This window comes from Meleagris gallopavo, chromosome 7 (genome assembly GCF_000146605.3).
Source record: "Meleagris gallopavo isolate NT-WF06-2002-E0010 breed Aviagen turkey brand Nicholas breeding stock chromosome 7, Turkey_5.1, whole genome shotgun sequence".
Classification (NCBI taxonomy): domain Eukaryota; kingdom Metazoa; phylum Chordata; class Aves; order Galliformes; family Phasianidae; genus Meleagris; species Meleagris gallopavo.
Window position 1 is genome coordinate 1681765 of NC_015017.2, and position 26573 is coordinate 1708337.

Here is a 26573-nt window from a genome sequence, read left to right on the forward strand (position 1 = left end):
AAAAAGAAAGAAAGAAAAAAAAGCCAAGGTGCACAGTCCCTTCCTAAGGGTCTGCAGAAGGGGGGACACATGCACAGAGTGCAGAGAAAGGGACAAGACTGAAAAGACTTGTTTTCCAGAAGAGAGATACATTGAAGTAATCAGTAATAAGCTGCAAGCATTGCAGAAAATTACAAGTAACTGGAGAGCAATGCAGAACACAAAGATACAATAGCAATCCTTTGATCATTTAATATCATTGCTACGAGATGGTACAACACATACTGGACAGAGTTACATTAGGTGTCTGAGACAGTCCTCCTGATGAGCTGTAATAGTCAGAACACTACTGACTGAGCAGTGCACCCATTCAGCACCTGACGAATTCATCCAATGGCCAGTTGGCTGTAAAGTAGAAGGTGATTTTAAGGAAAGACTCACTTCATCACAGAATAGTTTTTCCTGAAAAAGAGAAGGAAATCGTATCAGGTTTGCTTTTCACATGTTGCATCCTAGCAGGGGTTGCATTTAGCAGGGAGGTTGAAACTAGATGATCATCATGGTCCTTTTCAACCCAAGCCATTCTATGACTCATTCCATGATCCTTGAATCTTGATATTCCTCATTCTCTAATCTCATCCAAGAAAAGGAGGTGGTGGGAAAAGGGCATAGCTCAAAATTTGCTTGCTTAGCAGAATTAACCAAACATCCACAGCCCAGGAAAAAAGGGTATTCAACTTCACTGAATTGCTTATTATTTATCATCACAATCATATAATGAGGAATCTGTTTTGCATACGCAAAACACCACGTGTCCAAAAAAGTCACATTAATTGCTAATTAGTGTTTAAAAAAAAAAAAAAGAGAGAGAGAGAGAGATAAACCCAGGCTGTTAGAAAAAGCATAAGCAACATAGTGGATACAAACCAACTCATACTGGAGAGTCTCAAAAGCACAGGTGGTTGAGGTTATAAGCAGGTGTATGGTCTTCTGAGAAATGCATTTGAATTAAACATGCACAAAGGAATCTGAGATCTGTTTTTCTAAGAGGACACGTGAGTGCCTGCACTGTATCTCCATCATGTTTGTAACCATGGCAATGTGAAAATTCTCTGGAAGTCAATTCTACGGATAAGATTGGTGCCAGAAACAAATGTTCACACATGTGGTAGTGACAAAGGGTCGCAACATATGAGAGCATGCTGTCTTCTCTCCTACTGCCTGTCATAAATGCCAGGTAACACCCAGAGCTCTGCAATCACAGACTCCGAGGCAAGAGGAATACAGTGGCTGCCTGTCATTAGGAGGTAAATGAGCCTAGCTCTCGCTCTCAGAGCTGATCTGGACGTGGAGCTCATGCATTACACAAAAGATCCCCTTCTGCAGGGATTTCCCTTCCCTCTGATGGCTTTGTAATAAGAACATGGGGCATAAAAGCTTTTAGTTCTGTGCCCCAGGCGGGCTATGCATGCTGCTTTTCTGGAAGTAGGAGAAACAAGGACCCAGTTCACTCTGAGACTGGGAGCCTGGATTTCTTGGGTATGAGTGGAAGAGGCCCAGTATTACCAGTTTCTTCTTTCACTGAAAGATCCCTAACAGCCAAGGATGACAGTCTATTGACTTTGGCTTCTGCCAGGCCAACTGCCACCATCACATTCCAGCCAGCTATGTCACATGAGAACTCAGTCAGAGGATCATTTTAAGAACATGCAGAAAAACTCCAGGAAGAAATCACAGCCCTTTGTCTTTCTGTAGAAGGAATCCCACTGTATGTTAAAACAAACAAAACACTTTCCCTGTGTGGTTAACAACAGCAAGAGAACACCAGTCTTCACAACCTACACATCTAATGCAAGTAATGACTTGCTTTATTTTCCTGCTCAAGGAAACCAAGCACTGTTGGTGACTGCAGGCATAAGCCACAGGTTGGACTGCACCTTGCACTAAAGGCTCATGGCTGGCAGAGCTAGATATGTGCTATATCTAACCAACGACCTTAACACTTGTTGCAGGCTCAGGTTGTTAAGCTGTAATAGCTTTGCACAGCAGCTGGCTCTCCTGCTGTCACTTGCTCATGTGCCCGAGCTATTTGTTGGAGGGGCCAGTCCACAGCATGACAAGTAATATTCACAGCCTCCCCAGTTCCAGAGATGCACTAGGAAATTAATCCAGAAAATCTGATTAGCATTTGTCAATGAAATAAGCTCTTTAGTCATTGGTGTGGTTCTTTCATATGCAATTTGATAACTCCTGGCTGGCAGCAGCAGGTCAGTAGGTCTGAACACTGCAGACCTGAAAACGTCCTTTATATAACAGCTGCATTGATTTTTTTTTCCTCTTGAATATTTGGCACATTCAAATAAATAAAAACAGAGACAGAAAGCACCTGTGAGACCATTTAGTCTAGCTTCCTGCGTACATTCTGGCCCAGGATTCTCCTCAAATAATTCCTGTAGCCAAAAAGAAGAGACAATCTACTTCAGAAAATGATAACTCCAGCATGAAACGTTCTTTCAGCAGCTTGCCTTAGCAATTCTTGCAGCGGTCAGTTACCCGCACTGTTGCATAAAAAGAATCACATTTCACTTCTTACCTGAACTTGTCTAGCTTTGCCTGTCAACAACAGGTTTATTGAGCAAGAGATGAAAGCTTTCTATTATTAAATCCATTTCCCTAGCCTACTCCAAAATATTCTCATCTGAGAGAATATGCCAGCTGAGCTACTGTTATCTCAAAGCACAGCATGTATTTCCTATGACCTAGCAAACATGGCCATCGTAGATGGGCTTGCAATATTGCCTGCCATGGTCGCACAGTTACCGAAACACAGGATTTAAAAAAATAAAATAAAATAAATAAAAAAAATCATGAATAACTTTCCTTGACCTCAAACATATGAAATAATTTTGGTATGTGTTGGACGCAGAGTGCGTGCCAGAATGCCACTGCATATCATCGAGGAAGTTCAAAAGCATTCAGAAAAGTCAGAGATCCCTGTAAGAGGAATAAAACCAGCACCTTTGCAGGCTAAACCAAAATAGCATACAGATTTAATGAAAGCATTTTTACAAAGACCTGACCTAACAAAATGACTGTGTTTTCCTTTCATGTCTATTTGCTATGAGAGTAGGGGCACATCTCCTTCAGCGCACACATATTTGCCACAGATATGTTTATGAATAACATGCTGTTGGTGAGTCACCACTGCTAAATATCATCTAAAACTGTTGTTTCAAAGGCAGAGGGCCTGAATTGAGCTCCACACATGCAGGCATTCCATTCTGTAGTCAGTCTACAGGGACAAACACCTGCTAGTTGAGTGTGTGAAACCCTTTTGATTGCACAGACATAGTGCTAAATAATTCCTTTCCCTTTTCCAACTATTTTAAATCAGTTTAGCATGCCCGAGCATGACATTCATTCTCTATTGCTAAAATGCTTTCAAAGACACTTCCCTTTTTTTCACTCCATAGAATGGTCGGTAACACACCAGCAGAAATGAGAGCTTCTCCCACATAGAGCTTCAGAAGTGGGTCAGCTAAGGTGGTTTGTGGAGGTTAAGCTTTTCCAGCTCCACTGAATATTGTGTACCTTTCACTATCATTCATTACCTGAGCTCCAAACACCTCCATCACAGCTTTTCTACAACAAACGCCCTGGGAAAACTGCTTCTCTGTTCTTTTGGATACCTTATTACTAATTTTTTTTTTCCTTTTTTTTTTTTTTTCCTTGAACTATGCAGCTTCAAGGCCCTGTTAAGTTAGTTTCAGCACAAAGACATTTGAGAGCTGGGAACAAGCGGTAGGTGGGAAGATAGAAGATGGATGGATGCCCTGTCCAAGGTCCCACTGCCAAGTGACACACCATGATTTCCCCATAAGCAAGCCTCAGGTGCAATGGCTTTTAACATGCTCCCAGTCAAGAAGTATGTTCCCAAAGAAGTCTTTTATCCTGAGCAGTCTCTTTCCCACTCTGCCTCAAAACCTACAAACTTAGTGTGCGTAAAATCCTCACTTGGAGCTGTACTGTTTTGTGGATGTCCCATCCCTGGAGGCATTCAAGGCCAGGCTGGATGTGGCTCTGAGCAGCCTGGTCTGGTGGTTGGTGACCCTGCACATAGCAGGGGGTTTGAAACTAGATGATCATTGTGGTCCTTTTCAACTCAGGCCATTATAGGATTCTATGATACTCACCTAAATTGCATTATTCAATCTTGCCAGGGCTAGCATAATCAGGTTTGTGCCAGTCACCATTGATGCGGCCTCTTCCCCTTGATGAGAAGGCTTCAGAAACAAAAATGGAACGAACATGGAGACATGCATGAGTGCTGCATGCTGTCAAGCATGTTTCTTCAGCATTCTGCATATCAAGACAACCGTAAGTTTGCACACAAGTACAGGTTATGAAAACACAAATCCATCAATTCTGAAAACGGCTGCAAGCTTCTAGCTTCAGCATTGCCCTGTCTTGCAGCCCCATGCTTTCATCACTTTCTCAGTGAGAAGCACCCCTCCACTGTAACAGAAGCTGGATGTGACCTGAGCAAACAGCTGGCCTTTTGTATTTTCCTCTTTCTCAAACAGATGACCTCCACATGGCCAATGCAAATGGCAAACCAACCTGTGCCAGGATTGTCCAGCGTGGCAGAAAGGGCTTACCTTCAGAGCGACTGCTGCCTCGCTTGCTTGGGCTTGTCATCAGCAAATGCATCATCTGTAAATTAAAGCAGTTTCTTCAAAAAGAAATTGGTACCTAATACCTTACCTGACCTTTACTGCAGATACAGCCAAGAGAACAGGACTCAGAGAGCCAAATTAGCTTGTTCTATCTACACATGGCACCTCTTTGACTCATCAAATTACTGTTTTTAAAGCTCTCTATATTCTTATTGTATAGATTCCTATCGCAGTAGTATCACCTCGTCAATCACAGCTCCTCTCCTACCCAAATACCATCAGCACTACATCAACATCATTCACTGTGAGCCAACCCGAGATCCCTTTAACTGCGTTACAACCCACAGAGCAAGAGCTGCAGTCCAGCCCTGTTCAGAAACACTTTCTTTTTCATGTGCAATAATTCTCTTTAGCATTTATTCCTTATTAAATTTGTAGGAAATACATCCCCCAGCAGGAATATTGGCAGCAGCACTGAATTTTAAGTGACAGTTAAAGAAGACTTGCAGGAAGAGCTCTGCTTATATAAGCAAGTGTTTATAGTTAGTGCCCAATTAAATGAGAGTTATGCTTAACACAGAGGACAGACTGAACATGCAAAACTGCTGTACGTATTTCAGTACTTCACACACTATCTTTCTGCTCTGCAAATCAAGAATTCCTGTGGTGCATTTACTATCTCCATCTGAGTAGAGATTCTGAACAAAAGCTGGCAATTCAAATAAAGAGAACACGACATGGAATCCTTCGCCACGTGCAGCTTCCATAAACAAAAATGCTGTCCATAGATCCTCTGCCACTTTGCTTGTGAAACTAGCTTCACTCCTTGAATATAATCCTCAAGCACAGTACTCATTGCAGGCCTATGTTGTAAGTGCAGGCATACAATTTCAAGAATAAGTTCAAGGAAAAATTGGATACTGGTACAATCTGAAAGCAGCTAGCAGGGATTTACTGATTGGGTTAGCATTTAATCATATCTTAGAAACTGGATGAGAGCTCAGAAGTAAAGATGAGTGGATCATCAATCTCAGAGGAGCAAACTCTCTTCACCTATACTATGATTACATGCTCAGCTGAGGGATTTGATAACAGAGCCAGAATTTGTTTCTGTCTATAAGATGTGCCAATCACTATTTTCCAGGCACAGGCATGGTGTATATTTCAATGGAGAAAGAGTGTCACATTTGGTGGATGTGCCAGACTGTCACAGAGATTCACACTCCATTCAGGCATCCATCGAGCAAGGTCAAGCCTCTCATAGGAAGGAACGTGAAGCATTAGAGGAGGCAGTTGGATTTCAAATGACAAACAGCTTTATGCTGAAAACTTCCAGTTGCCTCTAAATAGATGTCAGAAGCACAGAAAGCACAGAACAAGGAGGTTACCAGATGTCTGAATAAGGACAGAATAATGACACCGTGGCACGTGCCACTACTGGGATGGAGTGTCCTCTGGCAACATGACAGCACACAAAAAAAAATACTCAAGACTTAAGTGACTGTTACATTTTGGGTGGGACAAAGTGGTGAACTATGGGCAAATTCCATACCCCTTCACGCCTCAGTTTTTCCACTGTCAACGTGAGAACACTGCTAAGTGATATGATACGTAAAAGTCCTTGAATTGCTGCTTCAGACTGTCAAAGCCAGTTGTAAAGATTGACTTGACACTTAAATACCTGACTTCTCCTTGAAAGAAGATAAGCAGAATTTTTATGTTCTCAGGTAGCAAAAAAGCAGTTTTTCACTTCCTTACCTCCTCACTGCTCATCGATTCAGAGCTGAATGTGCTCTGATGGCATCGCACAATAACATTCACAATCTGCTCACTGGAGACTTCCACAACACTTTTGCAGACAGCAGTTGGCTGTAACAGATAAAAATAGAGTGAATCTGGTGGAACAAAGCTACAGTGCAAAGCACTTCATGGGAGTTTAAGTGGGAAATCTTTACAGGGGGTTATTAATCAAATTCCAAGAGGACAAAATTGAAGCGACATGCCTGGAGCAGTCTGCAGCCAGGTCAATATATTCTAGCGGTGTATAACTTCACACAATTTATTGATCCATAATTGCATATTACCTGCATGAAGCTTTGAACCTGCTAGTGTTAGGAAAAAAGTTCTCCCAAACCTTTTCATGGCTGTAGCATCACCGATCGCAAACAGAAAATCTACCCAGGGCGATGCCGATGGCAGCTCCACCTCTAGAAGCTGAACAACCATTAAAGGAGCTGTCTCTCTGATTTGACAGAAGCTCTGGCAGAGCCTGCACCCAAGTTTAGAAATCTGACATCCTCACATCTTTCATGGTGTACTGCACCAACAAGAAGAGAAACGGGACATATCTTCTTAATCACCAAACCATCGTGCCTAAGGTGGGGCCACCTCCCTTTACATTCAATCTTTATGAATATGTTCAGTATTCAGTTCACATCAAGATGAACCTATTCCAGGCCTTCACTCAAATCTAATCTAATCTAAAAGATATAGATCTAATCAGATCTAATCAGGTGCCCTCTGATTGGGATTTGAGGGACCTATGGGATAGTGTCCGTTTAGGATGCATTAATAACTTCACAGCCACCAATCCCTCTGATTTGGAAGAAAATTTAGTAACATTCATTGGTTTTGCGTTGTTCCTTCTACGCACACACAAGCCACTGAACTCAAGAGTAGTAATACCCAAAGAGACATTTGCCTCTCTCTTCGGTGCATAGACTGCCTCCAGTTGCTGGTCGCACAATTCATTATCTAACAGAAAAGCCTTTGTTCCACCTTTTCAGTGCCTTCCCAAAATCTTTCCTCTTCCCTAAAGTCTGTGCCCAGGACGGACAGATGAACTTGGCAGTCATTCACAGAGGAAAAGAGACAAGAATTCAGGAGAGTAAAAGAACTATGGTTAGTCACCAAATCCTTCCTTGTTGCAACCTTCCAAACAGCATAACATCCCTACCTCACATCAACTCCTAGCCTTACTGCATGCTGCATCACAAAGCTGTGAGGATGCTGCACACCATCCTATACAGACTGCCAACTCTGTTCTCATCTCCTGTTTTCCTGACTTCTTGCCTACATGCCTGGTAGAAAATAAATCAGGTCAAGTACCAGTTTTACCATTCTCTTAACTTGGAAAAGCAGCTATGCTTTCCTTCCAGGATTTGTTTGCAAAGCACACAGACACTTTTACCTCATGCCATTCCAAGGCAAGCATCCTCTTGTTTCAGCTCAGAGCAGCTCATGCATTCCTCACTGGTCAGAAATAAGAGTTTCTCAACGTGGCCCCTTCCCATGTAATACCCACTCTATTCTGCAGGTTGCATTTGGGCTTTTTTTTGTCTTCTGAGAGCCAATCAATAGTGTTTCAACCTGTCCAGAGATCACCCTGCATTGAGGGGAGTTTCCCATTTACACCAGAGGCACTTACCACAAAAGGCCCTACTTTGAAGCCACATGTAAATGGGTCTCTTCCTGAAGCTTTTGTGCATTCCGTTTCACGAATACTGAGCTGCAGCTCTAGTCTATAATCATTGCTGTTCCACATGTCAACCTGGTAAGAGAAAGGCCAAATCAAGCAGAGCCTGGAAAACAAATCACAAAACTGCAGAGCATTGAGTTGGTGCAGCTTGTAGAGTCACTATTTGTCAGCTCCTTAAGCGGAGTGCTCACCCAGAGGTCAGATGTTTAGCTGCACTGAATTACCTCCATCAGATGGAATCCACATTATTTTATGCCCAAAGCAAAACAGTCAGCTGGAGGTATTTGAGAAACACCAGCTCTTTTCTGAATTAATTTTTGTGCAAAATCTTTAAGGATATCCATCAAAGTCTTCTATTCTAGGGGTGGTCAATTTGAGCTCCAAACACGCTTCTAATTAAAACTGCACGTACAAAGAATAATTAAAGTCGTAGCTTTGTACAATGCCTCAGACCACCCTCTTCCAAGACACAACAGAGAACTCTAACTAAATTTGCATTTCCAAGATTAGGAAAACAAACAAACAAACAAACAAAAAAAACAAAAAAAACCAACCAGTTTTCCAAGTCAGCAAAGCATATTTAAGGTAAAGGATCTCTGTTATCCGTGCACTCACATGTCTAACGTGGCTCCTGACAACACCATATAGGTTTGGCCCCCAAGACTGAGAATTGATCCTTGCAATAGAAGCATTGAGAGCCTCTTCCGTGACAGGGAGTTCATAATCATACACTGGAAACCCTGAGGCAGACACACAGTTCCATTAGAGTTCACTGTTTTCCTTAACTAAGCCATATGAAAAAGGACTGAAAAATTCTGAAAACTTACCTGAACAAGAGAAAACGCTCAGAGTGAGGACAAAAATCAAGCTCTTCATAGTGTGCCTCTCAAAATCCTCTCGTGTTTTCCCCATCTAAGCAAGAGTATCCACTGCATATTCCTGTCTTTATATACATACAGCCTTGATACTGTATCTGACCTTCCTGTGTTCAAGCTCTGCTACAAACATTGCACTTTAAACAGAATTGATCTGAGAGTAAATATTTGCTGTCAGCTTTTCTCCATTTAGCAGTAGCTCTCTGATAAGAGATGGACTGCTGTATTTTTCCTTAGCACTGTCATTAAAAAGAAGCGCTAGATACCTGATAGCTCCACAGGCAGTGGCAGATTTCACTTTTAGCCATGAGCTTTAACCTGAAAACTGGTAAGACTACACTTTCCTTAGTCCATTACCAGCACTTTTATATCCCAGGCACAACAGAAAGCACTTAGGAGCTGGAACCCCCCAATTTCCTAGGAACAGAATGGAAATCCATGCACCAGGACATGGCTGACACCATGACCCATCAGGACTAAGCACTGAACACATCCTCCAGTCACAGAGCAGACCCCTGGGACACTCCAGGCCCATTTGCCTTATAAGCCCTTTGCTAATTAGCACACACCTCAGGAAGTCCCACATTGCCCTGACCTCTTTTGCCAAACCAGAGCCCAGCTAACCAAACAAGTGTCTGAGACCACTTGCTTTCCCCTATCACATCTTCCTAACGCTCAGCACTCACTCTCTGCACAGAGATGAATGGGATTTTTGAAAAATTACAAAGTTTCTTCAGTATGGAAAGCTTTGTAAAGAATCACAGGGACAGGGCAGACTTGACGCCTTAGCATTTAGCTAACTAATGCCAAGCTGCAACTGGGCAAGTTGTTCTCTGTACCCTCTCCAGCACAAGGCATTCAGCACTTGCTAGTCTCACTTTTCAAGTGCAGGCAACATATCTAATGGCTCTACCAGACATTCTGTCCTCCACTGCTAACACCAACAAGCTAGACAGGACAAGGCTGCTTTGGGAGTCCCACGTTGGGCATCAAGAATTGCTCTTCCTGTGGGATTCAGGCCCAACGGACAGAGTCAATAAGAAGATTCAGAATCCATGCAGAGCCTCTATTTTAATTCTAAGTGGAGTGAGGTCCTTGGTCACCCCTCACAAAGCAAGCACAACCCCAAACAGAAGTGCAGTTATTTACACAGTGCTGTTTACAAAACGATTTCCCTTTTCTAATTGCTTCCTCTATTGCAACTTTGCTGCATGTGTGTATTATGGGGCTCAAAGATTCTAGATTTGGGATGAGCTTGCTGCTGTCTCATTTTAACCTCATCTCAATACTGATGAGTGTGTTTTTTAATACACAGTTAGGCCTTAATGAACCAAAACATCACTTATAGGGCCATTCCTCATCCTCCCTTGTTTGCTTTTTTGCTTGATTTTCCCCATATTTGTGATAGATTGATTGCTTATACTTTCTTGACTACAGGTTGCCCCTTTAAGACTTCTGTGTCTACTTGCTTGTCCTTGGTGGACTACACTAGGATTAAGGGAGCCTTCAGCGTCCTATCAATACTCTGCAATGCCAATATCACACCTCCATGCCATTCCTCATTGCTACATTCATAACTTGTGCTGTAGTGGTGGCTACAAATTCTTATTTCTGGGAAAAACCTCCAAGTACTTGCAGTCAAAAAAGGAAAGCTACTCCCATCTTTATTTAAAGCAAGTCATGTTCCAAGCAATGCTGAAAGAACAAGCAATTCATCTTCTCCTTAGTCTGGGCTTTGCACTCCAAAAGTGATAAATAATAATGTTGCAAAGCTAAGCCAAGCAAAGTCATCAGAAGAGTTTCTCCTGTCCCTGGCTCTCATCGAGGATATCTTCCAGATGAGCCAAATGCAGTTCACAGCTGTGACAGTTCAACAGTGCTCATAAACCCACACCAGCTTTTATTTCAGAGCGTTGCCATAGTTTATTTGTCTTTCCTGGACGAAGCACACAGTTGTTGGGAGCTCCTTCCTTCTCACAAGAAGTCAGATTGCAGGATGGCAGACAACTGCAAGGCTGCACACTGGAGAAATCTGACTGTTCGGATGGCAGATGGGTGGATTCTTGTAGGTAGCACTAATACGAAAGTAGTTTTGGACAAAGACCTGTAAAGGCCATGTAGTTGTAAGACATGATAATAAAAGTTGCCCAGGTGTGGGCCTTGAATGTCACTGGATTCATTCCATGTTGTTGTGCTGAGATCTTAGGAAAAAAAGTCATTCTACAAACAAGGAAAGGGCTCATGTGCCACTTGCTAAAAGTGCACATGAAAACAGAGACCATGCTAGAAAAAAAAGCCATGCCTGGAGGGGGGATAAGCAGAGTGTGTAAAAAGGGCATCTTATCAGAGCCACGTTACTGGGTAGTGCCACATCATATGTGTGAGCCATCCCACCCAAGCTGAGATGTGAGCGCATCTTCCAAAATGAAGTTGACTTTTTTTTTTTTTCCAGCCAACTTAAATTTGATTATTGGGAACATGATCAAAATACTGACTGAAACCTTATCAGAAGTCAGAGCCTCCTCTGCACATCCATTCTCCTTGTTCACTGCAGCTACAGACATTCCCTCCGAGCTCTTGGAGACACTCATCTGTAGCAAAGTCTGTCCTTCCTCTTTTTCAGTTCTCCTTAGCTGCTGTCTGTGCCATGGGAATGCCAATAATATTCCTCCTCCTACAGCCAGGACAAGGCACCACAATGCTGAAGATTTAAACTTAGCTGGAGATACTCTAGATTCTTAACAGAGAATCTGGGCAGAGAGTGTTGAAAACAACTGGACAGGGGGTTTGAAAACAAGCTGGACAGATCTCCAGAGAGTAGAGATGAATGGATGATCTGGATGATGGGAGATGGGATTGAGTGCACCCGCAGTAAGTTTGCAGATGACACCAAGCTGGGAGGAACTGTTGTTCTGCTAGAAGGTAGGAAGGCCCTACAGAAAGAACTGGATAGTCTGGATTGCTAGGATGAGGCCAACTGTATAAGTTTCAACAAGACCAAATGCCAGGTCCTGCACTTTGGTCACAACAACACCTGGCAATGCTACAGGCTTGCCAAGCACCTAAGGGCAGGGAGATATATCCAACTTAATGTACACTGAAAACAGTTACGCACCATTTAAGAAAAGAGAACATCAGAGTTTGTAAACTTCTCTTATATGACTGTTTTCAGTCCACTTTCACTCCCAGCTGTTCCCAGACTACTGGGAGTACAATCATTTGGAAATTCTGATTATTGCAACATACATTTTCATTAAAAATGTAAATTGTGCAGCACTGCTGCATCTGTATTCTTGAAAACAGTCCAAACACCCTACCAGCCACTCAGGAACTACTCCCCATGGCTTGTTTCCTGGCAGATAAAAGTTAATGATGTCTCTCTAGATAAAACAAAAGCTGGCTATTTGCATTTTCTTTTCTTCCTTTCCTAGCTCTGGCATTGGCAAAATCAAAAGGCTCCCTAAAAGTTCTTCTCTGTCGTTAACTTGTTTCTCACCTATGCTGAAGCTTAATTGCTGTATTGACTATATATGATAGCAATAGGAAAAAAGTCTTCCAGATTTTGCTCAAACTAACAAAGACTTTAAGACCTGAGCCATCGTTCATAGACACCAACAGAGACTCAACTTCAACTCCCTTTAGATCTTGTTTGTCCCTTGAGAAACTAGGAGGCAATGGTACACCAGTGCATGGTCCATGGATTGTCAGAAGTTATTCAGCTCTTGCCCACTTGGAGCAGCTGGGATGGAGGAAAACAAGTCTTTCTTTTTTCCAACTTCTCTAATTGCCCACACACCCTCCTGAAACGGTACCCTATGCCACGCTGGCTGCATTTCTCAGTGCCATTTCTCAGCTTTCTCTTAAAGCACTAGCAAGACTAAAAGATTTGATGGCCAAAAGGACAGTGAAGTGAAAACAAATGAGCATTGTGACACCTCAGCTTCCCACAGTGGGAATGGAAAGGATGGAAACAGATCCATCTTGTAAGTTCAGATTTTGTACTACGGAAGTTTCATGTTTTGCAATACCTGCTGTAGTTCCAGGGAACTCGCTGAGCTGCTCTGTCTCAGGACTGAAAGCTGTAGGAACTGAGGTCATCACAATAATTTACAAAGATTAAATTCAACAAGTGTGTAGAGGCAGTGCCCAAACCCCTTTGCACTGTACTCCTAAGGTGCACCATCCATGCTGGTCTAAGAAATGCAGCCTAAACCTGCGTGGTTTTTACTGTCATTGCTGTGGACTTTGAGAGTGAAGCAATAGAAAGCACACATTGCAGCAAACAAAACCTCAACACTACACGCTGGGTGGCTGCTCTTAAACATCACAGCCTGCAGCAGAACCTCAGAGGTCTCTCTTCGTCCCCTTGAGCCTTTGAAACATTAAATATTTATATTTCCTGTTTCTGCCAGCTCAGCAGTAATAGTTCTTATGGGTTCACTGGTAAAATGCTGTAGTTGATGCAAGACAAACTTTACCTCCAGCCTCAAAGACCATTACCTGGAAAGCCAAAGAAAGAGAGATACATCTTCCTGGTTTTTATTTTGTTTTTTACATTTTGCTGACGATACTGATCATTTTCAAGGCTTTTTTCCTTATCCCAAACATTGTACATAAGTGTTCATCTGCAAATATCTGCCCATCAGTTCACTATCAGCTTCCAGCAGAGCTGAGCAAATATTTCCAAGTGAATTCTGCGTTTCATCACTTGCAAGCTCTTCTAGGTACATGACTATCTCATCAAGTTTATTTAAATGTGCAGCACGCTGTTCAAATCACATCTTGCTATACTGGGTCAGTCTGGGATAGAGTTGGTGTTCTTCATTGCACCCCACATGATATTGTGTGTTAGTGCATTAAGTCTTGCACTTTCACTTACTAGGGCTCCATCTTTGCTTACTAAACAAGCTGCCAACAGCAATTGTTTCATCCTGTGAAGGGGGGGAGACTGACATTTGCTTGCACTGATCCTGTGCTGTTGTGTCCATTGAATGTATTCTCAGAAGACAACCTGCTGTTGTCCCAGCGGCTGTCCCAGCTGAATTTTGGACTCTGCAGGAGAATCTTGATTTGGTGTTAATCCCTGCTCTCTTCCTTCTTAAACACTACCTCAAAAAAAAACCAACCAAACGACCAACAAAACAAAAAAACACCAAGCCAACCCACCCCATTTTCTTTTCTGGAGAAGTTTAACCAGGAAGGACGTCTACTGGGCACTATGGCAGCCAATTCTTGCTGCAGGGCTCCATCCATCCATCCATGCAAAGCCCACAAACCTCGTTCAGTCACATCCATCTCCTTTCTGCAAGGCAGCAGGGAGCCAGGCAGGCTCCTTCCTTCTTTCCCTCCTCTCTCTGGAAGAGATCCCCACTCCTCCCCCCAGAGCAGGGGGCCATGGCTGAAGGAAGCCAAGCTCAAGGCTTGAGTTGTCCAAGGATTCATTGCCAGAAAGGAAAGGCACACACACACACACACACACACAAAGTGGAGAAGCAGGAATAGGTATCCCGAGCATTTTGTTCTTTCTGACTTCGTCTCGAAGTTACATTCACTATTTCACAAAGGAATTATTCACTATGAGTTCTGGCATATATCCTGCAGGTTTTATAAATTAAAGTTATGTACAGAAAGCATATTTTTCACATCCTAGATATACAAACATCACACAAGAAATAATTTCTAGAAAGTAAACCAATGTTAATCATTTATGATGTGATCTTCATGCCACAGAGTACTATGAAGGTCTTGCTGAGTTCTTCCTAATCCTTTTTACAGGAAAATACTGAAATATCTATATATATATAAATTAGGAACACTACTATTTGTAATGCTCTATACCTCAGGACAAAGCAGGATGTACAGTAACATCAGGAAAGGTCAAGCAGCAAGAAATAACTAGTAACCCTTCTGTCAAGGCCTCATCAGTTTTCCCTGGAAAACTATTGCTTTTACAGCTACAAACAGAGCAGCAGCTTCTGCAAACAGTGAAGCAGGACAATCTGGAGTGTTTTCTGGTATGTAAGAAAAAGGGGTCAGATTTAAAGGTCTACCTGCAGAATGCATGCATGTACTGGCCTCTTTGATCAGCTTGCTGTACCTCAGTCAGCTGCATCTCAGAGGTAGAAACATTCCCCCAAAACATCCATGCTTTGTATCCTTCTGTTGCCCTGTTGTGCTTTTTAGCTAGGCAGTAAATGGCTTTCTTTGCATTAGATGAGTTGATTTGCTATAGGAATGTTCTGCTTCCAGAGAAATTCTCTCTCCACCTACTTAGCTGTATATGTCCTGCCTCACATATTCTGCCTGACGCCCCTCAAACCACCTGTATGCCAAGGTAAAGCATATGGACTAAAGGTGCCATAGTGAGATAAGGAAAACTATCTAAGTCTTCAGAATCAAACCTACTGAGTGATTGCTCCTGGATGCTGGAGATGAAGATGGATACATATTGCAAAGTAAATGAATGGCATTTGGAGCGGTTTCCCCCACAGCTGATAATGTGCCAGGTTATCTCACACAAATGCCACACAAATCAGCTGGCTATTTTAGAAAGAAAACAGCAAGAGCAGCCAGATCATAGCAAGTATAACAAAATGTAAAGCTAGCAAACATCTGCACAAAGATGCTTGAAAGAAAAAACAAATTACAATGCTCCAATCCCACCCATAGAAACAAGTAAGGATTATACACAAGGCTTTTCAAAAGTATTTCAGTATGAATTACATCCTTTTCACACAGGATTGTAATAGTTGATTTTCTGCATTGCTAGCTACACAGTTACAGGTAGAAGAGGGAAGTTCATGTGCAGCCCAAGATAAGGCTGTTGGACCTGAGATGCCAGCTTATAGACTTCAGCAGATAAGCTGTACAATTAACAGGCTAGACGTGGCTACTACGTGAAGGAGAGGAAAGGGAGATTTATTAAAACAAGCAATTGGCAGCTAAAGGAAACCTATGAATAGATTCCTTCAAGTGAAATTCAAAAGCAGAGTGATTACAGCAGCAGCAGTACACTTGGAAGTAAGAGTGAATTTTAACAGAAGCTGATAAGAACTATCTTCTGTCATTGAATTTCTGGGAAAGCAAGGGAAAATGAGCTTGAGTAATTCAGGAGTTCTGACAGGAGAGAAACGGTCTTAACGTTTTACCATCATCATCCAACAAGGTGAAAGGGTTGTCTTGTTAAAAACAAAACTGAGACACTGACACTATGGTGAACTGGTGACTGCGTGGAGGTTACTGCCAGCTTTGAGATTCTTGGTGAATCGGAACCTGTGTGAGCAAAAGAAAAATTTTAGAGTTGAGATTGTAGATTTGCTTTCACCCTCATGATGTCCACTTGGAACCTTGGGTGTCTTGCACAACACTTTGAATCAGTGAACTCTCTGCATCACCTAATCATCATGGAATCATTTGAGTTGGAAGGCACTCCTAAAGGCCATCTGGTCCAGCTCCCCTGCAATGAACAGGAACACCCACAGCTCCATCAGGAGCTCAGAGCCCCATCCAGCCTGGCCTTGGGTATCTCCAGGGATGGGGCATCCACCAACTCTCTGAGCAACCTGTGCCAGTGCCCCACATATTATGTCTTTGCAGATGCTTACATCCAGGATGTCACCTAGACATTTTAGTGGGCATAAGCTGGAAAGGGACTTCGTCTTTTCAAGACACTGATTAGTAACAACAAGAGGTCACTTCCATAAGCTCTGACATAAATAGGTTGGAAGGCTCCACAGAGACCAGTTCCGTCCACCATTCTGAAGACAAGACCAAATATACCTAAAACACTATAGGCAGCTTTTAGCCAAACTGGGTTTCGAAAGCTCCCAAAGCAGACTGCTTTATGGCATCACAAGTGCTAGTGCTCAACAACATTTCCTGTCACTTAGCTTAGAACTGCTCTGCTGTGAATTAGGCCTGTTATGTGTATGAAGAATGTATGGTTTCCTTCCTCCTAAAACTTTGATCTGAGCTAGCCCAGTTTTAAGCAGGGTTTGGATCAAAGTGTTCCTTCCAACCACAACTATCCTATGATACTACAGCAGCTGAAGATAATGGTCATCTTCTCAGTTCTTTCATAGGCTAATTAATTCCCTCCTTTCTAGATTATGCTGTTCAGACTTCCAGTCACTCATCACTCTTTCAAACACTCTCCCAGCCACTCTATCATCATTGTTGAAGCTTAGTGCTAACCCTGGATGTCATGTGTATCTAATGTCCCAAACTGCAGCTAACTTTGATCTGAGCTGGTGCTGTTTGAGCAGCTTGGATGAGATGATCTCCAAAAGTCTGCTATTCTACAATCAAGAAAGCAGAATGAGCTACTTTAAACCTTGCCAAAAATTGTTAGGTAGAAAGCTATATTTTTAATTGATTAATTCTAGTTGGACTTCCAAAAGCACATTAATTTAATATCGTGAATGGAGATGAATCATTCAAGTCAGAGGATGGATTTAAAGAGGGCTTACCCTGCTCAGATAGCTGCTTTTCAGTCACATTCATTTGATTTTGCTGGAAATCTCTTTTAGGAGGCCTTTCAAATCGGAGAGCTTAAGAATTAAAAAAAACAAGTCAGTCTAACTCATTCCAGCATATGATTGCAGCTCAGGTTGGTAGAAAGTGAACAGAAAAAGCAAGCAGTTTTAAGTACCTTTAAACAACATAAAACAAACATGCCCTAGAAAATGTCATACAACATCAGCAACAACGAGCATAAAACCCCTAATCTGAACTCCTGCTTACCTGGCTACCCTGTGGGTGCAACCATTAGTTAGATAGCAGTAATTGACTGCTCTTTGTATTCAGTAGTCACACCTCGGCAGCAAATGAAGCAGTGTTAATATTGCTTTTCACACAAAAGTAATGCTAATAAGTAATATGAGTTACAAGCAATTGCCTTGCAAAATATTATCTCAAATACAATAGTACTTAAAAAGACGCTTCCAATTGCAGTTTTCAGCTATTCAGTTAATGCAGTGAGCCCTAATACATATGTAATTTAGTTATTTAACAAGCAGGCATCACAGCAGCTAAAAGCTGCTTCTCCTTTTGCTCCTTCAAAGCAGAGATGGCCAATCAGTGTAATTTTGTGGACTCCAAATCATTTTTGTTGTTGTTGTTGTTGTTGTTGTTGTTTTTTAATATCCCTTTCCTTTAACACCTGCAATACAAATTTGCAGAGATGCCAAGCCAAGGAATATTTTCTAGCACCACAATTTAGGGAGAGTAAGACCTTATTCCTTTGGGAAGTCATTGGGATTTTTCAGGAAAAAAAAACAACAATACTTTGAAGAAATCATTCTCACACATGCAGCTGCCTTCAAATTCTACAGCAATGCAGATGCACTGTCAGAGAAATAAGAGCATAAAAGCCATCTTGAGCAGCCCCAGAGGTGGTATTCACTAGACAACCCTACCAAGGCCTATGGCAGATATCCCTGTTGCAACGTGGCCTAGAGGCTGAACTTAACAGAACATGTGTTTGAGAAGGGTATATTCTGTGTAATGCTTCTTCTTCCCATCAGTGTTTCAAGGGTCATATAAACAGCTGAATGCTGCAGTTTTGTGGATAGTTAGCTTTACTGCTGTCCATCCAATCAAGGGTACTGCAAAACACTTCTCCAAAGCTATGTAAGCATCTTTCTACTTCATTTTCCAGCACAATATGAAGCTACATATAGAATCAAGGGTGCAAAGGAGCAGGTTAAAAAAGCAACACGAATATGGGATCCTGGTGGTAGCAACAAAGAAGACAAATGATTCATTTTCCAAGTGAGTCACTGTCTGCTTTATCAGACACAGGCACATCTCCCAGAGCAGAATGAAACACAAGTACCTTTGCATCCAGTTGTCTAAATCGATGAACCATCCTGAAAACAGAAAGACACACAGAAGAGAGGGCTGAATCCAGATACTAAATAAGTCTTGGCTAACTACCCCATCTACTCCTCATTGGCCAAAAAGTGTTTACCTACACTTAGTGTTTACTGCAACTACATACAAATTATCCTTAACGCTGCACTTTTGCATCTTTCTTGTCAAGACTCTTCAAATTTAAAACATGAACTGTTGCTTTTAACGTGTTATCCAATGCTGAGTCCTTCTGTGTAGACTTAACATGTTCATAAATGGCAATCTCCACAGCAGGGATAGAGAAGTATGGAAGGCTGTTTTTCCCCACCTATTCTTATCAGACCTTCTCTTACATTTGATTTAGGGAAATTCTGAAGCTCTTGGAAGCTGGCTATAAAATTAAGCCATCATACATAGCAGGTCATGTTTTCTAGCTATTTTCTAGCTTCTAGCTTTATCTTTCCTCTTATACTATTAGTCTGAAAATGCTGGGGTTGATCCCAAAAATAATCAATGCATCACAATTTGGTAGTCTAAGCATTTTACCAACCAGCCCAATCAATTATTTCTGAAGCCAATGTGCAGGAACTAATAGAGAGGGAAAAAAAAAGGAAAAGAAAAAAAAAAGAATCATCTTATTAAAAAAATAAAAAGGCAACTTTATACTGGGTTTATTTATTGAGTTCTTACTGGGTTTATTCATATACACAATAGTTTGTAAAAATTTAGAGCTGCTGAAAACTTGGGATCACTAAAAATACTCAACAGAGCGTTAACAGAATGAAGGCAAAGAAGGGTAGACATACTCTTCTGAGGTATCATTGGCTTTGGTATTGATTTTGACAAGGTAATTTTCCTTCATGACAGCTTCCCATGACAGAGTTTCATTGTCTTCATTTTTTGAGCCTGGGGAATGTATGTAAAAAAACAAAAATACAGAGAAAACATTAGATTCAGTCCATTTGTGCCCCTACTGGCAAGATGCACAAAGGCTGGCTTAGTGCTTACTAACTATTACTTTCTCTGCATAGAGAACATTCACAGCCCTGCTTCCAGCTCTGAGAACGTTCTGATAACATGACCCTAATGCATTATAGTGCATGCCCCTGGCAATCACAATTGGTTAAAAACAGCAACAGCAACAAAAACAAACAAAAGTCTCCCTGTTTTTTTTTTTGAGTCTTTGTTAGTGCTTTGTGAAACTGCAGCCATTCCACCAGGCATAGGAAGGTTCCTATGTGGGTGTCAACTTTCTGTTTGTATTCACTGCTTCTACATTTTCCTGGATTGTTAAGAATAACATCTGTTAGGAACATGTATAACCTGCCATTCAATCCAAACATTTCAAAATGCTGTAATACTGACTTCTCTTAAAAAGCATCTCCTGCTGATGCTGTAAATTACAGAATGACAAAGAGCAAGACAAACTTGGAGGCATCGAAGTCCTCTAGGATAATATTTCTGCATTTTATCTTGTTCCAACTGGATTAGCCCAAACCATATGGGTCTTAATAATGACAAAATTTAGCTAAGTTTTCCCCTTCAAAAGCCAGCATAAGGCCTGTATATCAATTACAGACACTCTTATCTGTTGGCAACTCCAGACCAACTGCAGCTCTCTAAAGAAGCACCAAGGTTGATGTAACCTCAGGAGCAATTAATTCAGTCACAGAGGTGTGCAGCCAAGAGCCAAAAAATGATTTCAGCCCTGATTCCTCTACACAGTGCAAGTCAATTCAGTAGCATGCTTTCTCCATGCAGTTCTCAGTTCCCATCAACATGTCAACTAATGTGACATTCTGGCTTTAATTAATCTTATATTTGCTGTCACTACAAGATGCACAAGTGTGCATCATCTGTGCAGAAATATCTGTTAAACAACCTTCCCAGAAAGGGAAGTGGACAGCCAAGACCATTTTAGTCAGCACTAAGGAATTTTATAGCCCTAAGATATATAGCCTTTGTCCTAATGAAGTAACAAATCCTGCCTGTGCTGCACGGCAAAAATCAGGATGCTGATGGAGGGAAATAAGTCTGTCAATTAGCTCAACTTATCTCTCCTCTGCTTCTAAATGGCACTTAATAATTGAAGACATTCCACTAGTTGGGGGAAAAAAGCTTGTTAAAACAATTCATATCTGTGCTCTCTGATAAAGGAAATAAGGAGATTGCTAGGGGAGTAAACCATTCCTCTGCTTTTGAGGTGGTTTGTCCACTTGTCCATGCCCAGAGGGCCAGGAAAGTCTCTGTAGTTCATTCCATCACATGCTAGCAGATGGAAGAGCCCATGAAGAAAACAGCTGTCAGGCTACCCTTGCAGCTAATAGTTGTATCAGCTGGTAGATAGAAAGGGAAAAAGAATTTCCAGGAGGCAGAGTAGTAATTGGAGACTAAGGCCACCTCTTGTACAAGTTACCTCAACATTTAGAGCATACCAAGTCAAGCATCAGTGCACTTGGGAACCGTGCAGGAGGAATGTCCTACCAGAAGCTGATCAGAAAAAGTTTATTTTAATTTCTTTGTGCAGAACATGCAGATGACTGCCTCTGAATGAATTTATTCAGTGCTCTAACACACGCACACACACACACACAAAAACAACTTTCAAAGCTAGCAAGTATCACAAGCAGTCCTAAAATGATACAAATAATTTGAAGACTTAATTGATTTATACACATTAATTCTGCCCCAGAAGACAGGAAAGAACTGGATAACTTCACAGTTCTCTAGTGGAGTAGGTATCATGGTAGAACTAAAAAGCTCTCTAACCAGGCCAAACTCAAAGTTACTGAGGGACAGGGAGTAAGAATCACAACAAAAGCAACATTTTTGAAACCTCCTGTTAGAATTTTAGCATGCGAGCAGTATTATTTCCCATATCCCAGACAGAGCACAACTTTGAGCTGAATGAAGATTAGAGTTGAGAAGTAGCTGAGGCTTTGATTTGTATCTCATCAAAAAGATCTCCAGTGGTTTTGCATTTGATGGAGAACACAAATGAGTTGCTCTCCATTTCCACTCCATCCACCTCCTCGAGGGTCTACACTGCCCTTGAGTGTTTCCTGCCCAAAGCATGTGGTTTAAGCACAGCACATCATGAAAGAATTGCAATGCATCTGCCCCAGAGCTGACTTTCAAGGAGTAAGAAACAGTCCTACTCACAACAAATAGATGGCTCTTTACTTTCATTCTTACAGCAGCATTTAAAACATTTCCTCATCACCATGAATATGTAGGCAAAGATGACAAAAGGGAAGGGGATGGTCAAGCGACTGCAGTATTCCTGGACCAAGAAGTAACGCTGGAACTTCCACACCTGGTCGTTGTTCTCTTGTACTGATCCAACAGTGTAACTGACAGGCAAAGGAGGAGAAAACACAGATATCGTTAGCTATTCACCAAGGAATTCAATCAGAGGCAAGTTACAATATTTCTCTTTATTGTACTAGGACGTGTTTTGGTAAGGTCATCCTGGAGCCAGTCATTTTCCCTGGTTAGAAGGCTATTGAGTTTGTGTAATCCTTTTTTGAGCAATCTGAAAATGTATGGAATTAAGACAGTAGAGGAGAAAAAAAACAAGGATGAAGTCAAAAATAAACTCAAAAATTAGAAAACGGGAGAAAATATTCCACATGTTTTCACTACCTTAGCTCTAGGCAATTTTCTTTCAGTCTAAACACATGAAACACATGAGAACAGAATGCTTCACTGCAAGATACTACATCTCATTAATTCACCAGCTAACATATTTTCTAAGCAAAAAGAAACCCCAAAAATAGGTCACTTAACAAAAAAAAAAAAAAAAAAGAGCAGCTATTGAAGTAGAGATATTAATGAGAGCTTTTGGCATGGATCAGACCTACAGTACTCAAGTAGTGCATGATCCCAACACAGCCAAAGCCACGAGAGCAAAAAATTCACAGAATGCCTGAACTTCTATTGTTGTCATTAAATGGTAAGTGGGTGTTTTCAGAATGCCTGTGTTGAGATCCTCATGAACCCTTCCATGGGATAACGTAGGACCTTAAATGGCAAGTGTGCTGGTGGAAATTATCTGTTGTTTTACATGATAAGTGCAATCCCAAATTTCAGAACTATCAGTCGTGTTAGACCAAATGGATGAGTTATTACAGCAGTCTTTTTGTGATAATAAAGATGTGGTTTTATTAACTGGAACTGCTGTGTGATGTGTGAGGAGTGCCTGAGGACCCTTGGTTTGTTTAGCCTGGAGCAGAGGAGGCTGAGGGGAGGCTTCATGGTGGCCCCCTCCAGCTGGTGATTACTAAGAGCTCTTTAATAGTTTGCAGATGACACCAAGTTAATAGGAAGTGTTGATCTGCCTGGGGGTAGCAAGGCCCTACAGAGGGATCTGGACAGGCTGGATCACTTTGAAACCAATGAGATGAGGTTCAACAAGACCAAATACTGGATGATCACTCCTTTATTACATACCCAAACATGGCCACGAGTAGGTTCACAAGGAGGATGTTAGTTGAGAGCATGTATATGCACACAAGGGGAATAGTAATCCACTCTGGGAAGCGGGGTTGGTTGTTGGCATCCAGTTCCACACACAAGGGCTTGGACTCATTCCCAGAAAAGGTGCAGCGATCAAAGTTGTAGGTGGTACCTCAAAGGGCAAGAGAGGAGAGCAAACAGTGAAACTTCTCCCTCTCTTTCTGTTGGTCCAGCCCCAGATATTGCAACTGAACACAACACGTGTTGTGTCCTCTTCCCCCCCTTCCCATCAAACATAAAACCTTGCTTGTTGCTCTTTGGAGAAAAAGGGACAAAAGGGCAGATGCTGTGCCTCAAATATGGACAGCTACTTTGGCTATCTAGGCTGAAAAGAAGGCTGGCACTTAGAGACATACGTGGTAGCAGGGGAGAACTGAACAGCTGGAAACTATTAGACATGGAATTAATTTCTCATGTTAGGCCTTATTTCAAAGGCCTTAACCTGGGAAAACAGTCAGTTGCTGACTCCCTGAAAACCACAGGTGACAGAATTCCTCTCCCACTCAAACAACGGACTGGACAACCACTGAAAGGACAGAACCTTCCACCAACCAGAGAAGATAGCTACCATCAACATCATCAGGGTACTGGCCGAACATAGCCAGGTACGGTTCATAGATGACCGATCGAAATATCCACTCCCAGCGGTGCTCATTCTTCCTTAGGATGCCTTGCCTGGCCACACCAAAGGCCACCATCCACACAGCAAAGAGGAAGAGGAAGAAGAAAACATCTATCATCTGAAAAAGGACAACAAGCAAATGTGTCAGCGTCCCACATTTCATTTTTATCCCTAATATGACGTGAGACTGGAGAGCACGTACCAGAAAAATCTATGAGGTTAGCATCATTTTCATGCAAATTTACAGCCACCAACATGCACATACAGAAATAACTGACTATTCCCACGAGGGAACTTCAAAAACATTTACAGAACCATAAAAACAAGAAATTTCAGAATACAGATTGGTCCACCATCATCAGACAGGCTCCTTCCACAAAAAAACAGATCCACATGTAAAAGCTATCTGTGGAGCAATTACAGCAGTAAGCCTTGCAGCCAAGTGCCAGGTGAAAGCAGTCAAGCCACCACTTCTGTAAATGCTATCCCAGGTGGTTTAAAACTGGCATTAATATTCCCAGCACTCCAGGTAATGGTTTCATACATTTCCAGCTTTCAGTAGCAGACGGATATGTGGCAAAATCCTAGTTAAGCCTTCCTGCTGCTGCAGACCAACCTTCCTCCAGTGACCGAAATATGCCACTGAAACATCTGAAACACCTAAGACAAAAGCTATGAGGAAGAAAAATTTCTCTTCTGTTCTTTAATCTTTTTTTAGTCTGAAATTCAATCTTGCACAGAGGAAAAGGCCTTGCTCTTAATTAGATCCTATTCAAATCTTAATTAATTCTGTTTAGCAGATTTAACAGAAGGAGTGAACTTGCTGCCATCAGCAGAACAGTGGTGATATGACACCTTGTCATATCATTTATTTAAATGCTCCTGAACAGCTGCCAGAATCTTACCATCCTCTGCAGCATAATAATTTTGGGTCCTAGATTCCTGCTAACGGTGAAAATATGGATCAGCCTCAGAGTAAAAACTATGTAGTCCAAACAGAAAATGACTCTCCCAGAGTACCAACAGCTTTCATCAGATGAGTGAAGCCTGATGGAGACAGTAAAAGAAAGCAAAGAAGAGCATTGGGTAAAGCATACAAAAGTCATGTAAAAACACACTGGAACACTGAAATGGGGAGTGAGAAGCAAGTAACTGGAAAACAACACAGCTACCCAGGGTCTCAATCCCTCTCTGACCCAGTCCCACTTGATATTTATCATCAAACTTGTTAACTCCTGCTATGTTTACACACATTCTCTCTTGGCTATACCACTGCTTTCTCCTGTCTCTTTCTAATATTAACAGCAAGGTACTTTTAGGTAATCCCTAAGCCTCATCACAGTGCAACCACTCTGCTGCACTGAGGTAAGCAGAACTAAGTTATAGTTGACTAAACAATTACAATACCATCATATCTTTGTCATGGTTGCTAACCCACTCGTTCATGTGAAGCAGCTTATGTGAACTGATGACATTCTATTACATTACTGTAAGTAAAATTACAGTTTACTTAAATACAACACACTATAGATCAGAGTCCAGTTTACCATACTGAATAGTCAATAACAGGAGCCAGGAAAAATCCTGAAGTACTTCTGACTATTTGGGACATTCATCATTTTATCCTGAAAGCTTATTATGCTTTGTATTGCCAGACTTGAAGGCACTGTGTTTAAATCTATGTCCATTTAAGCCATCTTCTTGTAAACATGCTTATGCAAATCCAGACCAAGAATGGTTGTCCCAACGGCTCAGAAAGATCTGAGTTTAGAGAAGTTGACTTTGATTCAAAGGGAAGACTCAGCCTCCATTAAACAAAAGAGAAAATGTTTCATGCAGGTGCTCTTCCAATCACCTTGTTATTTCTTTAATTGATTTTAACAATTCAGAGTCAAGACTTCGTTGTATTTGTTGCCTTCATAAAGAACAGGGAGTTTCAGAAACATGTTTCCCAAAATCTCGTGACAAGCTGCAGTCAAAAGTTGGAAAGAAAGGGATGTCACAGAACAGCCACAAGAGAAGATGCTACTCACCTGAGCACAATCCCTGCTATGAAGTAGAAGATTGCTAGGGTATCCATAACGTTCCACAGATCTGAGAGATACTTACTGCCATTCATATACCACTAGAATGGAAGAAGAGCAGAAAGCAACAGTCACACAGCACTGGCCAGTTACCTGAGGTGCTCATAATGAGTACTTCTTCCCCCTATCTCTCCCACTGGATGGGTAAATCTTCTGCCAATGCAACAGTAAGGTTTGTTTCCTTACCCAGGTAATACTTTGTAAGACACAATACGTTTACCAGATTGTTTCCAATTTACCCAAAAAGAGTTTTTTAGGAACCCAGCAATGCCAGAAATTACTGGCAACATGTTTTTTACTGCTTACATGTCAGGATTTTCTATGTCTAGAGCTCACCAACTTAATGCTCTTGCAGTGAGACCACAGACACTGCACCACAATGTGGGTTCCTGTGCTCAGAGGACACAACCCAGTCACATGGATGCTGGTACAATGAATGCTCCTGATGAAGGCTGAGACCGATGTGCTTAGGGATCACATGAATGAACA

General features: G+C 41.7%; 2 protein-coding genes across 2 annotated transcripts in view; both read right to left on the minus strand.

The window, feature by feature from the left end:
* Window positions 1-206: 206 nt before the first annotated feature.
* Window positions 207-9096, minus strand: SPP2 (secreted phosphoprotein 2). Its single transcript, XM_010713232.3, has 7 exons — window positions 8961-9096; window positions 8749-8873; window positions 8083-8205; window positions 6414-6524; window positions 4638-4692; window positions 4173-4262; window positions 207-441 (listed from the first exon to the last, which is right to left on the minus strand). The coding sequence occupies exons 1-6, from the start codon at window positions 9043-9045 to the stop codon at window positions 4183-4185; spliced, it is 579 nt and encodes a 192-aa protein (XP_010711534.1). The 5' UTR covers window positions 9046-9096; the 3' UTR covers window positions 207-441; window positions 4173-4182.
* A 5030-nt stretch (window positions 9097-14126) lies between these two features.
* The window catches only part of TRPM8 (transient receptor potential cation channel subfamily M member 8), a 32759-nt gene continuing 20312 nt past the window's right edge, over window positions 14127-26573 (minus strand). The window contains exons 17-25 of the mRNA XM_019616851.1: window positions 26034-26125; window positions 24906-25047; window positions 23947-24118; window positions 23313-23490; window positions 22023-22213; window positions 19667-19766; window positions 18844-18877; window positions 17477-17557; window positions 14127-16280 (exon numbers count right to left, since the gene is read on the minus strand). Coding sequence (XP_019472396.1) covers window positions 17507-17557; window positions 18844-18877; window positions 19667-19766; window positions 22023-22213; window positions 23313-23490; window positions 23947-24118; window positions 24906-25047; window positions 26034-26125 — 960 coding nt within the window. The 3' untranslated portion in view covers window positions 14127-16280; window positions 17477-17506. The remainder of the gene's footprint in view (window positions 16281-17476; window positions 17558-18843; window positions 18878-19666; window positions 19767-22022; window positions 22214-23312; window positions 23491-23946; window positions 24119-24905; window positions 25048-26033; window positions 26126-26573) is intronic.